This window comes from Anomalospiza imberbis, chromosome 23, assembly GCF_031753505.1.
Source record: "Anomalospiza imberbis isolate Cuckoo-Finch-1a 21T00152 chromosome 23, ASM3175350v1, whole genome shotgun sequence".
NCBI lineage: Eukaryota > Metazoa > Chordata > Aves > Passeriformes > Viduidae > Anomalospiza > Anomalospiza imberbis.
Window position 1 is genome coordinate 4,797,771 of NC_089703.1, and position 15,602 is coordinate 4,813,372.

General features: G+C 47.4%; 1 protein-coding gene across 4 annotated transcripts in view; it reads right to left on the bottom strand.

Moving 5' to 3' along the window:
* PRDM16 (PR/SET domain 16) overlaps positions 1-15,602 on the bottom strand; it is a 298,478-nt gene that overhangs the window by 19,509 nt on the left and 263,367 nt on the right. For all 4 annotated transcript variants that reach the window (XM_068171625.1, XM_068171626.1, XM_068171624.1 and 1 more), the window contains 4 exons: positions 13,129-13,327; positions 7,978-8,125; positions 6,543-6,696; positions 1,439-2,840 (listed from right to left, as the gene is read on the bottom strand). In XM_068171625.1, coding sequence (XP_068027726.1) covers positions 1,439-2,840; positions 6,543-6,696; positions 7,978-8,125; positions 13,129-13,327 — 1,903 coding nt within the window. The remainder of the gene's footprint in view (positions 1-1,438; positions 2,841-6,542; positions 6,697-7,977; positions 8,126-13,128; positions 13,328-15,602) is intronic.

The following is a 15,602-nucleotide window of genomic DNA, read 5'->3' on the forward strand; positions in this document are numbered from 1 at the left end:
ACGTCACCCCCGTGAGCTGGCAGAGCCAGAGACACACATTTAGCCAGCAGTGAGGGCTCACTAATCCTCATCCCAGCCGACAGCTCCTTGCTCTGGCCAGACACTGACATCACTTTTTCCCACAGTTATCAGCCCTGCAACAGCGGCCGGCGGTGACATCTGGGCTGTCGTGGTGCTTGCAGCCCTCTGAGCACCTATCCCACCATCACACCACGGTGGCTCTGAGCCTTTCCAGCTCCAGGGACATGGCAGATCCTGCAGGGGAACAGCCGTTAACCTTCCAGCAGTCTGGGCACAGCAAGGATCACCAGGCATTCAGCACAAGGAATGCAAGGACAAAGCATTCACCTCCACAAACTGAATCCAGGAGAGCTCCAGGACAAGCACACGTATCCAGCTGGATGCTGTGGAGCATTTAGACATGTTAATGTCTAAATCAAACGAGTTCAGGACATGTCTTTTCACTGGGCTTTGCTAAAACCAAACGTGCCATGTCCACCTTATCCAAGGGCAATGCCCAGATGGGTAACACACAAATTTACTGTTACCCTCACCACAAAGTTATAATAGTTTTCCTTTGGGAACAGGTTTTATAAAAAGCTCTTAAGCAACAAGAGGCCAAAGTTTTCCCTTTTTGCTTCCACCCGAATTGATTCCTTCTGGAAGTTTAGCTGACATTTGGATAACTTCACCCAGGCTGCTCTACACACGCCTTCCATGTTCAGCTCATTCTGACGTAACGCATCAGGCCCTCCTCAGAACCATCTGTTCAAGTGACACCAGAAAGGCCTTGTTATCTCTCAAGAAAGATAAATCTGTGCGAAATGTATCTGGGAGAGATCTGGGTAGTAACACGCTACCATGTGTTTACACAGTACTTGTTACTCCAAGAGTAACATGTTTCGGCAGGTTGGGTCTGCACCAGCAGCTCCTCCGAACGGGGAAAAAACCCAAGAAAAGGCATTAGAAAGGAAAAGGGAGAGAGGGAGAAAGAAAGGTGAAGTGCCTCACAAAAGGCCCTCGAGTCAGTCAGTGGGAGAGCTGCATTTCCAGGCTCCCAGGGCTCCTGACTCATTCCCAAGCCATGAGAGCCCAGGGCTCCAAGGCAATCTGAACTCTGCATTCTTATCGAATCAAACCTCTGGAATCTCTCCAGCAGAAGTGCCATCTTAGCGATGGCTCGTGGGAGAGTCCTTAAATAGGTCAAGTTTCTTCTTTATCAAAATAAGGATGTGTTCTTTACACACTGATTACGAGGGCTCCTTGCAATTACTCAGGCCTTTCCATTCAGGAAATTCAATGTGTCGAGAAGTACAGACAACAACAAGAGATGTTCAGCTGTTCTTCCCAACCAACCTGCATCCTCCCCTGCCTCAGGGAGTGGTCAGCTGGAAAAGGAGCTGGTTAGGGAAAGGCTTAAGGCAGGGTATGTTAATACCTGTAGATGGGGTCCATGAAAAAGGGCGATGGCTTAGCGTAGTGCAGGGAAGGCTGCTGAGGCAGCTGGGACTGGGAAATCTTAGGTAAGACCTCACTTGCCATCAGCTTCCTCTCCCCATAAATGTGGTTTTTCCGTGGCTCTCTCCCTCCGTTCTGGCTGGCTCGGATGCGGTTGCCGATGCTCAGATCCAGTGGCTGCTCCTCCCCTGAGGACGGGGCTGGGAGGACCTTAGGGGGCGGCAGGATTGGCTTGATCTCTTTTGGCTTTGTGGTGAGATCGAACGGGGACTCCGAGCTGGTGCCACCGACTTTGTGGAGGTCCCTGGGTGACTTTGGTTCTGCCTTGACCAGCAAGTTGTGATTGAGGGTCCGCTCCGTGAAAGGGTAGAGGGAGTGGGGGAAATTGGGGAGGAATTGGAAAGGGAACATGGAATGATATGGGAGTGAACCCATCTTTTTCTCCTGCATCCCCATAAAGCCAGGCCCAAAATACTTCTCTGCGATGGAGGCGATAGCTTTAATGGAGTCATTGGCAGCGCCCGTGGTGGGCAGCAGGTGCTCCTCGGGGGGAGGAAAGAAGGAATGCTGAGAATAGAAGAGAGGGATCTCGCTCGTGGTGTTGGTGGAACTGGCAGACACCGAGCTGCTGACAAAATCTGGCTTGGTCTCCATTTGTTTGCTCTTGTCTTTCGTTTTGTCCCTGTCACTCTCCGCGTCACTGTCCAGGTCAGAGCCGGTGCCAGTCGTGGTGTCCAGATCCGTGCCCGTGGTTGTATTGACATCCTCAAAGTCACTGCCATCGGACATGTCACTGTTCCTGGCTTTTAGCTTCTCCAGGTAGGAGTTTTCCAGGCTGCTTTCACATTTCTCCTCCCCTGAAGGAGCCTGGTTGCTGTTGCTCACTGCGGAGATCAGGGGCAATGCCGGGTTCCCGAGGGGACTGGGGAGCTTTGCGTCCGGAGTGTGGTTGAGGGGACTTTTGAGCAGTTGTGTGGGTGGTAACAAGGGAGGCCTGGGGTACAGAGAAGGAGGAAAAATCCCCGGGAATCCCGGGGTGAGGGCAGGGAAGGCTGGGGGGGCTGCTGAGAACGGGAGCCCACCGGGGTGTGGGCGGGATGGGAAATACTCGTTAAAGCCCAGGTTGGTGTGGTTGAGGTTGGGAGAGGGCTTGGATTTGTCCATCATGGAGGTGGGCGTGAGGGGGAGGCCGGGGGCGAAGATGCCGGCGGGGCTGTAATGGTTCTTGCCCTCGCAGAAGCGCCGGTGCTTGTTGAGGGAGGAGGTAGTGCTGAACATCTGCCCGCAGTCCTTGCACTTGATCTGGGTGCGGCAGTCCGCGTGCATCCGCTTGTGGCGGCACAGGTTGGAGAACTGCGTGTAGGATTTGTGACAGACCTCACCTAAAGCGTCAACAGGAACCAACAACAAAAGCGATATGAAATTAACAGGAAAATAGCAGGGATTCGCCATGGGATTCACCAGCCCACCCCCACACTGCTCCCCTGGGATCTCCCTTCCCCAAAGGCAGAAGAGGGGAGAGCGGTGGAACATCACCGCCTTTCCCTTTGGATGAAGCCCATCCTGGAGAATCTCTCAATCCACAGAAATCTGAGGGGATGGGCTACCTCTGCTCAAAGTTTGGGGGAATTTTCAGGAAAGATTATAATGGAATCACAGAATGGTTTGGTTGGGAGGGACATAAAGCCCATCTCATTCCACCCCTGCCATGGGCAGGGACACCTTCCACTAGCCCAGGTTTCTCAAAGCCCTGTCCAACCTGGCCTTGGACACTTCCAGGGATCCAGAGGCAGCCACAGCTTCTCTGGACAACTTGTGCCAGGGCCTTGCCACTCTCACAGGGAAGAATTCTTCTGTATATCTAATTTAAATTCCCCCTCTTTCAGTTTGAATGCATTCCCCCTTGTCCTGTCACTCCAAAGTCCCTCTCCAGCTTCCCTGTCTCCCCTTCAGATCCTGGAAGGTGCTGTGAGATCTCCACAGAACCTTCTCCAGGCTGAAGAAATCTCTCAGCCCAGATCCAGAGGGAAGATGCTCCACTCCCCATAGAACATCTTTGTCCTAATCATGCATTTTTAATGATAACATCTATTTATCCCAGCTCATCTGCTTCCCATTAGTCCTAGCATGGCAGGAAGCACTGAGGGCCGGAGGGAGAAGAACTTTGCCTCATTTAATCAAACCTGCCCTTCCTTAATGCCCTCAGTGGTACATAACCCCTGCAGGGGGATGCTCTATAAATCCCCTGCCAGCCAGGCCTGGCTTCTGCCAGGACTGGGATCTCTTTTTTAATCCATTAAATCAGTCCAACACCCCTGCCCCACTGACTGAAGCCACATCAGCGTTTTCTCTAACAACCTGTAAATACCAAGCTTTCAAAACATGGATTTTTATGACCCCTTTTCACCTCCAGACTTGCTGCTGTGGAAGAAACAGGGCAAAATGAGACGGAAATCCCACCCCAAACTTTTCTACACATCAAAACACTGTGACTTTTTATTATCTGGTGCCTCTTTCAACATGGGAATAAACGTGGTGGTGAGTTAACACACTCCTTCCCCGGGGAACTGCTGTTATCACCCTTTTGTGAGCTGGGAAACTGAGACAAAGCAGGGGAAGGACTTTGTTTGGGGCTGGACAGGCAAGGACATGAATCCAAGTTCTGACACTCCAGCTCAGGGACTGCTCAGTGCTCCTTCCCTCCTCCCAGCTTTACTGATAGGTGCATGTGAGTGTGATTTTCCCTTTATTTTCTCCTAAATCTTCCCTAAATCTTTAGGATTTCCTTCAGTGCGTGAATATTGAATGACTTGTGGGAGAGTATTTCACTAGCAGCTCTGAAAATACAATAATATAATAAATTCCAATTGAAATTCAAAGCAGAGATGGATAAAATTCAATGAATTTGACATTTCAGTTCAGATGAGCAACACAAAATCCAAAGGAGTGTCACTGAAGGCTCTGCTTTCTGACTGCCCTGTAAATTTAGGCTGCAGAGTCTGTTCACAGAGTATTTATTTCATTGCTGGGCCCTGACACAGCCCAGAGCTGCAGGGAAACACAAACAGGACAAGAAAGTCATCACAAGAGTTTAGGTGTTTGAGCCAATCCTAATTTTTGGATTATTTGGATTATTATCGAGCCAATCCTAATAACTTTAAAATCTCGGCTCAGGTCTCCTGAATTGCTCTTAGTACATACACAGAGTTTTATGGCTGTTGTAAGTATTATTTCAGCTACCTTAGACTTGCAAAGAAAAGGTTTATTTGGCTTTTTTACCCAATTTTAAAGTGTTTTCTTAAAAAATATCCAAATAGAGTTCCTAAAAGAAGCAGTACTGAATTTATTTTCCATGAAGATTCAGCACTACTGAATTTTATTTCCATGATAGCCTTTTAAATACAACAATCTCTGCTTTTTTCCCCGAGGGAATCAGTAATCACCATCCCTGGAATTGCTTGGAAAACCTGTGGATGTGGCACTTAGGATCGTGGTTTAGTGGTGAGCACAGCAGTGCTGGGTTAAGGGCTGGACTTGATGATCTCAGAGGGCTTTTCTAACTGTAACCATTCTATGATTCCAGGATTCTTCCATTTTTTTGCCCCAGGAATTTTTGCTAGATATATAAATACTGCACAAAATTCCCTAAAGAGAAGTGCCAGAGCTCTGAGAGCTCCCATCAGCCTTCTAAAATAAGGCAAACTGGAAAAATTCTGTTAAATCTCCAGTTATCCAATGATTTAGTAATTCCATGCGGAATGGCCTCTCTTGTCCTCCTGATTTCTGCAGTTATAATGTTACAGGTTTGGGGGCTTTTGAAAGCCAAATGGAATATTGTAAAAAATTAAACACAAACACACATAGACCCTTTTCTTCCACTGAACAGCAGAAAAAAAGAACCAACTTCCTGGTGGATTTGAAGATGTTAATGGATTCCACATTGATGGACAAAACAAGCTGACACATCTGACCAGGCAGGATCCCTCTACAGTTGTTCCACACGCTGATTTGGTCTGACAACTCCCTAATTCTGATGAGGTGAGAGTGAGGAGATTATGAGGAGAAATCCCTCATCTCCCTGCAGCAATCCTGGGAGTCAAATTATCCCTTTCATGTGCCCAGTGAAAGATTGCAGCAAAATGAGCGAGAGGAGCATTTCTTCTTCCTCTGCTGACACCCAGCTGATTATCTCAGGACACTGATTATCTCGGGATATTAATGAAATGAGTCTCCCAGGATATTCCTGCATGCTGTTCCCATTATTCCAACGGGGGAAAAAGGCAGGAGTGGGTTCAGTGGCTTCCCTACCGTAACATCAAAGCCTGGAATCAAACCCAGATCCTGGCCTGTGCCTGAGCAACGTGTTCTGAGGTGTCAGGAAGTGATCCCTAAAGTTCCTGGAGCTTTGTTGTGACACCATCCACCTCCCTGCACAGTTACCCAGACCCAATGGGTGCTGTGTCAATTAAAAAAATATACAGCCCTGGGAATGACAAGGACTGAGCTGGGTGGCTCTCCAGGGAAAATGCCCTTCTGGAAATATCCCACCAAGGAGAGCACTGAGGACACACTTCATCTGCTGTTTATTTAGCTCCCAGCATTATCTAGATGAAACATGCAGTAAATAAAGAAGAAAAGACTTTCTTTTTAAAAAACACCTTCTCATCTCTGTGATTATTCCAAGTTCTTTACAACGGCTCCAGGATTTGAAGCACCCCTGTAAAACATTTCGATCAGGCTGTGCCAGCTATTTATTTATGTCACCAACAGGAACATTTGAAAGCGATTAAGGCAAAAAAAGACGAGAGAAAGAAAAGATATGAGAAAATAGCATCACTGTGACCGCTGAGAGACTCAGCTTTTAACTTGTCAAGAAAGTCAAAAACTGCCACGAATGTTTACTGAAAAAACAGGGAGCATGCAAAAAAAAAAAAAAAAAAAAAAAAAAAGAAGGAAAAAAAAAAATTCATCTTGTGCTCTGAGCTATAAAATTACAGCGGCCGGGGATGGGAGGGCTGGGGGGCCCCTGCAGGATCCCTGCAATTACAGCCAGCGTAGGGCTGGTGATGGCCGTGACAACTTACATATGAAAGGTTTGACAGTGCTGTGGATGTGCTTGTGCTGCTTGAGGCCCGAGGAGGTGGCGAAGGTCTTGCCGCAGTCGGGGCAGGCGTGGGCCCGCGCGCCCACGTGCTGTGAGCGGATGTGCCGCTGGAGGTTGCTGGGGTCCGTAAACACCTGCGGGGGAAAAACACCTTCAGGAGGGGGGAAAAGCAGGAGGAGAAGAGCCTACATGTGAAAAACTTATTTTATTTGGGTTTTTTTTTCAGTGCTGCTTATGGCTTGAGGAGCGTGGGGTGGACAGGTGAGGACAGGTCATGAAAGAGCTCCGTTTGTGCTCTGCCAGGCTGTGGCAGCTCCCTGAGTGTGGGGTGCTCATGGTTGGACTGGTTTGTGCACCTCCTCTAGTGTGTGGTGCTTATGGTTGGATAGGTCTGTGGCACCTCCTTGAGTATTCATGGTTGAACAAGTCTGTAGCACCTCCCTCAGTGTGTGGTGTTCATGGCTGGACAGGTCTGTGGCACCTCCCTCAGTGTGTGGTGTTCATGGTTGGACAGGTCTGTGGCACCTCTCTCAGTGTGTGGTGTTCATGGTTGGACAGGTCTGTGGCACCTCTCTCAGTGTGTGGTGTTCATGGTTGGACAGGTCTGTGGCACCTCCCTCAGTGTGTGGTGTTCATGGTTGGACAGGTCTGTGGCACCTCCCTCAGTGTGTGGTGCTCATGGCTGGACAGGTCTGTGGCACCTCCTTGAGTATTCATGGTTGAACAAGTCTGTGGCACCTCCCTCAGTGTGTGGTGCTCATGGCTGGACAGGTCTGTGGCACCTCTCTCAGTGTGTGGTGTTCATGGTTGGACAGGTCTGTGGCACCTCTCTCAGTGTGTGGTGTTCATGGTTGGACAGGTCTGTGGCACCTCTCTCAGTGTGTGGTGTTCATGGTTGGACAGGTCTGTGGCACCTCTCTCAGTGTGTGGTGTTCATGGTTGGACAGGTCTTTGCTCACCCTCATCTGCCCAGTACAGCCCTCACCACCACCCCAGTACCCAGCTGGGAGTGACCAAACGGAAGTGGGGCATAAGAGGGTTGAGCTCCACACCTCCAGTGGGATGCCCAGGACAGTGAGAACATCTCCCTGGGACAGGGACAGTGGGGTCACCTCTCCCTGTATCACCCTGCTCTGGGCCACCACAGGCCACCCATCCCCTGCATCCCTTGCCCAGGTCCCATTGTCCTCTCCCAGGTGAAGTCTCCCATGGAAACTGTTCTGCACCCCTTTCCCCAGGTCACAGCACCCAGTCCCAGGTGAATCCCCCCATGGACACTGTGTTCTACACCCTTTTCCCCAAATCCCAGAGCCCTCTCCCAGGTGAATCCCACCACAGACACTGTGTCCTGCACCCCCAGGTCCCAGCACCCTTCTCCAGGTGAATCCCCCAGGCTGACCGTGTCCTCACTGTACCTTAACACAGTTTTCACATTCAAACCGTTTCCCACTGTCGTGAGACATTTGGTGACGAATCAGGTTGGATTTCCAGTTGAAAGCCTTGGGACACTGGTCACACTTGTACTCCCTCTCCTCGGTGTGGATCACCATGTGCTGCTCCAGGCTGGGAAAGAGACACAGGCTGACCTTCAGACCACCCAAAGCAGGCACTGAGGCAGGACTGAGACCCAGAGAGGTGACAGAGATTGTGACAGAGAACCAGATGTGGGTTTTCCAGTTTCTGGGTGCCTCAGAGCAGGAAGGAAGCAGCTCACAGAATTCACAGAATTCACAGAATCTCCAGGTTGGAAGAGACCTTCAAGACCATCGAGTCCAACCCAGCCCCACCACCTCAACTAAATCCTGGCACCCAGTGCCATATCCAGGTTTTGTTAAACACATCCAGGGATGATGACTCCACCACCCCACCTGGGCAGCCATTCCAGAACTTTATCACCCTTTCTGTAAAAAAAACTTTTTCCCAATATCCAACCTATATTTCCCTTGGTGCAGCTCGAGGCTGTGTCCTCTGGTTCTGTCAGTGCTGCCTGGAGCAAGAGACCAACCCCACCTGAGCACAGCCACCTTTCAGGAGCTGTGGAGTGTGATAAGGTCACCCCTGAGTCTCCTTTTCTCCAGGCTGAGCACCCCCAGCTCCCTCAGTGGTTCCTCACAGGGTTTGTGTTCCCAGCCCCTCGATTGTGAGAAGGGCAATGACACCCAAACCCCATTTAAGGTTTTTGAGATTTATTTCACTGGTGGAAGATGTCTAGTTCTGCCTCAAAATGTGTTTTATGCTACTTCTTATAAATACCTGAGTCCATTCTCAAGGGGGGAAAGAAAAGTAAACCCAGCCATGACCCTACAGATTCCTGAGGGGAAAAATGGGCACTTTGTGACCAAAACTTCTGCAGCATCCCCCTGGGGAAAGAAAAGATATTTGCTGCTGCTGAGCCTCTCATGTGTCCATTTTCACGGGCAGCCGGCCCACGGCTTCCCAGAACACAGGGACTCACCGTTGGGAAGAAACATGATAAGGTGCAAACACATTTCACTTCTAAATGTCAGACATCTTTGATTACTTCACTCAGCAATTTCACCTTCTGCCAACTGGCAGCATCTCCAGACTGGTGGGATGATGGCAATCCTGAGTGGCTGCTGGCACAGGGCCATGGCAGGGGTGGCACCTGGTGCTCCAGTGCCCTGTGCCATGGGAAACCTGCACCTCCCTGCCCAGGAATCCTGCACCTCTCGTGTTGGGAATCCTGCACATCTCAGATTTTAAATCCTGAACTTCCTTGCCCAGGAATCCTGCACCTCTCGTGTTGGGAATCCTGCACATCTCAGACATGAAATCCTGCGCTTCCCTGCCCAAGAATCCTGCACCTCTCATGATGGAATCCTGCACATCTCAGACCTTAAATCCTGCACCTCCCTGCCCAGGAATCCTGCACCTCTCAATATGGGAATCCTGCACATCTCAGCCAGAAATCCTGCACAATTCAGGCCTTAAACCCTGCACCTCCCAGATATTGAATCCTGCACCTCTCAGGCCACGAATCCTGCACCTCTCAGACCTTAAATCTCGTATCTCTGGGGCCAGAAATCCTGTACATCCCAGGCCAGGAATCCTGATCCTCTCAGGCTGAGAATCCCGCACCTCTCAGACCGGGAATCCTGTACATCTCAAACCAGGAATCCTACACTTTTCAGGCCAGTCCTGAGAAACAAGGGAAGGAAATCGTCATCCTTTCCTTCCTTTGGGCAGGTTAACAGGAGTTACAAACACAACTCTTACAGTGAGTTCTAAAAAAACCCAGCTCACATGGAATCTGCTCCTGCCTGACAGCCCTACCCATGGATATGAAACTATTCCTACAGAACTTTAAAGCATGGCTGTATTTTTAGAGAAACATTAAAGCTGAACACTTCTGGAAAATCCTGCAAGTCTTCATTAAGTGCCACAGGGAAAATAGTCCCTGGGCATTTCCAGTTAGCTGAGGGGTTCAGGATCCCAGGAATTGTGTCATTCTTGGTCACTCAACACCCAAAACTCCTTCCTTGGAGCACCGGCCCTGATCCCAGCAAAATAATTCATATTCATAGACATGCCCCTCATAGACTGCCAACCCACTGCTTTGAAAGCAGCAATATTCATTTTGCTCAAGAAATGGTGCTCTTAAAACGACCAGATTTTTAACACACACAAAGTAACACAAACCTTTCATATGCACATCCAAAAATACGCTCCTGTTAACTGTGATTTATGAGTTTATTTCCAGCAAATATGGACAAGCTAATACGCTGTTTAGAGCCAAGTACCTACTGGGATTAGCAAAACATTTATTTATTTAGTCAGCTGCTAAATGCTCAATTTCAGGTCCCCAGTGGCATTCTTGATTTCATCTGTATTAACTTTGAAAAATTCTAAGATCATCCAGGCACTCTGAGCAGGTTTATTTTGTGTTTTAGTGACTTTAAACTTGGCAGACTGATGGGGGAGAGACTGATGTGGACATTTCCTCCCCACCGCACCAATCCACCAGCATGTCAAAAAACTAAATGGGGATGCTGCTGACTCTGTTTTCCCTTGTCAAAAAAAAAAAAAAAATTAACTTTATGCTACTTATCCCAAAATATTGGGTCTAAAAGGCAAAAACCCCAAGGCCACAGTGTCAGTTCAGACCCCTTGGGAGCCAGGAGTACAGGAGTACACAGAGGGTACAAATAGGATAAAACACACACATTTCAAAAGGTTATTTCCTAGTTAACACAAAAAATAGAAAGCGTTGAAACCTAAAGAGAACCTGACACCAATGGATAAAAGAATTGGAATTTTTACTAAAATCCTTAATATTGAAAACATTTGAAGGAAGTTCTCCTTGTCATGTCAGGCATAAAAAAAAATGAAGAAAATTGCAGCATCTTATTTCTAATGAGAGTACCCAATGTAGAAACATGAGGTGAGGATTAAAGAAACCACACTGGCCTAAGAGGATCCCACACAGGAATCACAGGATCCATCCCAGATTCTATAATTCCCAAGCTCTTTTCCATGCAGATACAGGGAATGCTCTGTAGGCTTCACCTTTCTCTGCATTTTTTAAAATAGTTTTTTTTTCCTCTTACTTCCTCACCCAGATCAAAGAGCTGAAAGTATCAATATAATTAAGTTCAAAGTGACAAATGCAGGTTTTTAAATGTTAAACTGAAGCGAAACAGGGGCTTTAACCTCGAGGTTTTTGCTCTGCTCAGGCAGAGCCTTACAGGGGATTGCCAGTTCTCACAGTTTTATAACAAATCTTGTGGTGCACGGGGTTTGTTCACCCAAGAAGGCAAAAGAAATGAGTATGTGAGAACTTCAGCCTCCGGTAAACACAGAAAACTCTGCTTTTATAGAATTTTATAAAGGCTTTTATCAAGGCTTAGGATGCAAATAAACACAATCTTAAAGTGATTTAAAAAAACCCTCAATTTTTAAAGCTGGCTCCTAATATTTAACTATTTGAGTCTCATTTTGCCAATGAATTAGAGACCTCAAAGATTGCTCTGTTAAAGCTGCATTTCATTACTACCACATTCTGCTTTTTAAAAAAATCAGATTTTCAGATTTAACCTGAGTTAAAATATTTTCTCTTTTAAAAAGAAGTTTAATTCTTATTTAGAGTTGCCGTACAATCATAATAATAACTGAATAATTGTTGCAGATAAAAAAATGAGCAGGAGTTTTCCAGCTTCCAATCTTCTTTTTTTTTTTTTTTTCCTTTTCACATTGCTGTCACAAAAACATTTGGTGGACACAAAGAAAATTAAAAATTTGATTGGAATAGAATTTTTAATTGTTCCTGCCAGATCAAATAGGAGATTGTGGCCATATTACGAGTTCTTAGGGCATTGACACCTCTTTAAACCCACTCATCTGTAATGACCAAGAAGTAAATTTAAAAGAAGACTTCATGCACATGTTGACTGAACTAATATTGGTGTTTTTTTTCCTTCAGAACCAGAGCACAGGAGAGCAGATGGTGGAAAGATCCCACCCAAGTCTCTCAGAAAAGAACCCCTTAAACTTCCCACCAACAACCCTTGGGTGCTTCTACCAACAGGCAGTGGAAAGCAAGGTGAAATATGAAATCAAGTTGGAATAAAACACTGCTCAACAGCTACAGAGGGTCCCAAAGTGAACATTCCTGAACCTTCTAGGGAAAGGAAAGGTTACTAGGGAGAAAGGAAAGGTTGATCCCCAAAGGAACAATTTGAAATGCTATGGAGAAAGGAAAGGTGTCAATGGGGAAATGACAGGTTGATCCCAAAAGGAACATTCCTAAAGCCTATGGAGAAAGAAAAGATGTCTATGGGGAAAGGAAAGGTTTATCCGAAAAAGAACATTCTAAAATGCCATGGAGAAAGGAAAGGTTTATCCCAAAAAGAACATTCTGAAATGCCATGGAGAAAGGAAAGGTTTATCCCAAAAGGAACATTCTTACAGTCTGTGGAGGAAGGAAAGGTTGATACCAAAAGAACATCCCTAAAGCCTATGGAGGAAGGAAAGGTGTCTATGGGGAAAGGAAAGGTTTCTATGGAAAAAGGAAAGGTTGATCCTGAAAGAATATCCCTAAAGCTTATGGAGGAAGGAGAGGCGTCTACGGAGAAAGCAAAGGTGTCTATGGGGAAAGAAAAGGTTTATTCCAAAAAGAAAGAACATTCTGAAATGCTATGGAGAAAGGAAAGGTTTGTCCCAAAAGGAACATTCCTAAAGCCTATGAAAGAAGGAAAGGTTTCTATGGGGAAAGGAAAGGTTTATCCCAAAAGGAACATTCCTACAGCCTATAGAGGAAGGAAAGGTGTCTATGGGGAAAGGAAAGGTTTATATGGGGAAAGGAAAGGTTTCTATGGAGGAAGGAAAGGTGTCTGTGGAGGAAGGAAAGGTTTCTATGGAGGAAGGAAAGGTTTCTATGGAGGAAGGAAAGGTGTCTATGGAGGAAGGAAAGGTGTCTATGGAGGAAGGAAAGGTGTCTATGGAAAAAGGAAAGGTTGAACCCTTCAGTCCTCCCCAGCCGCCCATCACCGCCCTTTGGCCAGGACGGAGAGGGGAGGCCAGAGGAGGGTCTGGCTCTCTGTGGGTACCTGTATTTATTGGGGAACATCCTCTCACAGTCCTTGCACTCGTAGACCTGTCCATCTCCGAGTCCTTCCTGCTTGATGTCGTCGCTGAGGCTCTCGTACAGGGCCCCCACGGCACCACAGCCGTACTTCTTGTGGCGCCGTAGGTCCAGCTTGGACTGGAACAGCTCATCGCAGTCCTCGCAGCGGAACGAGGGCTCCTCTGCAACACACACAGCAGCCCATGGTCAGCCCTGCCCCAGGAAACACAACCAGCCTGGGCTGTGGGACCCAGAGAGGAGGCAAAGCTCCCCGAGTCCAGCAAACAAACAAAGAGAGAATTCGCAAGTGAGAGGGGAGAGAACCCAAGGGAGGCTGTGCCAGCAGCTGCTTTCACTTTAAGCATTAAGAGGAAAAAAAAAATCAGATCACACAACCAGAGGAGATCTTGTTTTCTTTGTGTCTTGGCCTCTGCTGAGATGGAGAGACCGACAGGGATTGGGAGATACACAAAATTCTGGGCTCATTCCGGGGTGCTGCGCTTGTCTGCAAGGAGTGGGTTTGAAATTATGAATGAGTTTTCCTCAGAAGGGGCTGCCAGGGAAAAAGGAACAAGCCAGACTCATATAAACACAGACAGTGAGAAAAGCAAACTGCTACAGCACAAACCTGGAGAAGCTTCTTTCTAAGAAATTGTCTGTCTAATGTTCTCCTCTCAATTTTCCACTGCAGGAGCTCATGGCTCCATCAGCCTGAGGAGTCCCAGCCCAGAGCACCATGGAAGGAAGAGCAGGGAGCCAAAGGCTTTGTTGCTGTGCTCTTTGCTTTTTTTTTTTTTTTCTTTCTTTTTTTTTTTTTTAAGTACTAATGCACATAATAAATTACTGTAGTCAAGGTCAAACAAATTAAAAAGAGGGCAGCTATTATTAAGTTTACAAGGCAGCATCCTGACCATGGTGCCAAGCCAAACAATCAGCTCAGAGCTGTAAATTTTCCAGGAGAACAAGCTCTGCGAGGGAGTCGGGATAGCTCTGGGTTTCTCCACCCTGGAACAGAAGCTTTCCAGCCCCCTGTGAGTCACTGGAGCCGTGTTTCCCTGTCCTCCCCTACCCTCTTCCTCCACGCTCTGCTGCTCTGCCTGGTTCTCTTTTTCTGATAACTCTACTCCCAGAAGGAACAGCCTGTGGTGAGTGCATTATCTCCGAGGGAGGAGTGGGAATTTTCTGAGAGCTGCAACCAAAGGTGATGCTGTGGTGGAGCTGATCCACTCCCTGCTCTGCAGAGAGGGGATGCTGGGGTGGCATGTGGCCATGCTCATGTTCTAGGGGCAAAGTCTTCAACCCCTGTGCTTCAAAGTTCCCCCTTGCACTTTTTTGCACCAAATTTTGCACAACTGCAAACACTTAGGCTGAGCTTTAAGGCCTGGAATTGTGTTTTATATAAATCAGGGTTAATTTTGCTATGAGTGTGACAGGAGTGGAACCACGGGCACTGTCACACCCAGAGATCTCCGTGCTCCCACCTGGGCACTCAGCTCCCATCTCCCTTTTCTCTGCTTAAACCTGAGTTTACAACTGAGCAAGGCAAGGTCCCAGAGGCTGCTGCAGCAGTGATGTGGGCAGAGGAAACCCTCTGCCACACTCTGCACACCTACACGGAAAGTATCGACATGGGGAAAATCAAACCCAGCTGAAAAAGAAAGTATCACCAAAACTCAGCCAGCACAGCCTGGCTGAGCCAGGTGGCTGAGCCACCCTCAATATTTGATGGAATGACAGGCAAATGAAAAATATCCCCTGTGGTAACTGGAGAAAAACAGAATTAAATGTAGGTGGAACTTCAGAAGTGTCATTGCACCAAAAAGATTGGGGTTTGTACATAGGGTGATGTGGAGAAACATCTCTCACTACTGATTGATTTTTTTCCTGAATAATAGAATTTGACACAAAACTTTACTCCTACAGAACCAAGGAGCTCTAATTTTTGGGGTCTGGCAAAGGTTTTAGCATCCCAGCAACCTGCCCAGGGCTCCCAGAGCCACCCACACCCACATGGATGATCCCACAGGGCTGCACGACAGAGGGGTGCAAAAAGAAATAAAGTCCAGGCAGTTAACTAAGGGATTTTGACTAGAAAAGAAGACCTGAGGGAAGAAAATACCCAGTTGTTCTAATTTCAGCTCATTTTGAAAGTTTACCCACTCTGAGATTGCTGCCAGCAGCCTCACCATGAGGTGGGTCAGGCTCTGCTCTGCTCCTCAGAGAAATTCTCTTTACTGCATTTTGTAGAACAGGACCAATGTGTATCTCATGTGTGTCATGTCCCTGAGGAGGGAAACCTGGAAATCAGGACACCAATAACAGTATGGAGAGTCTCTGCATCACCTACCATTTAAATACTCCAAAATACTTTTTAGGAGTGAAAAGAAGAAAAAAGATGAAGAAAAATGTGTAGCATCAAACTCCAGGGACACAGAACTTCTCTGGTGAGGTGTTTCT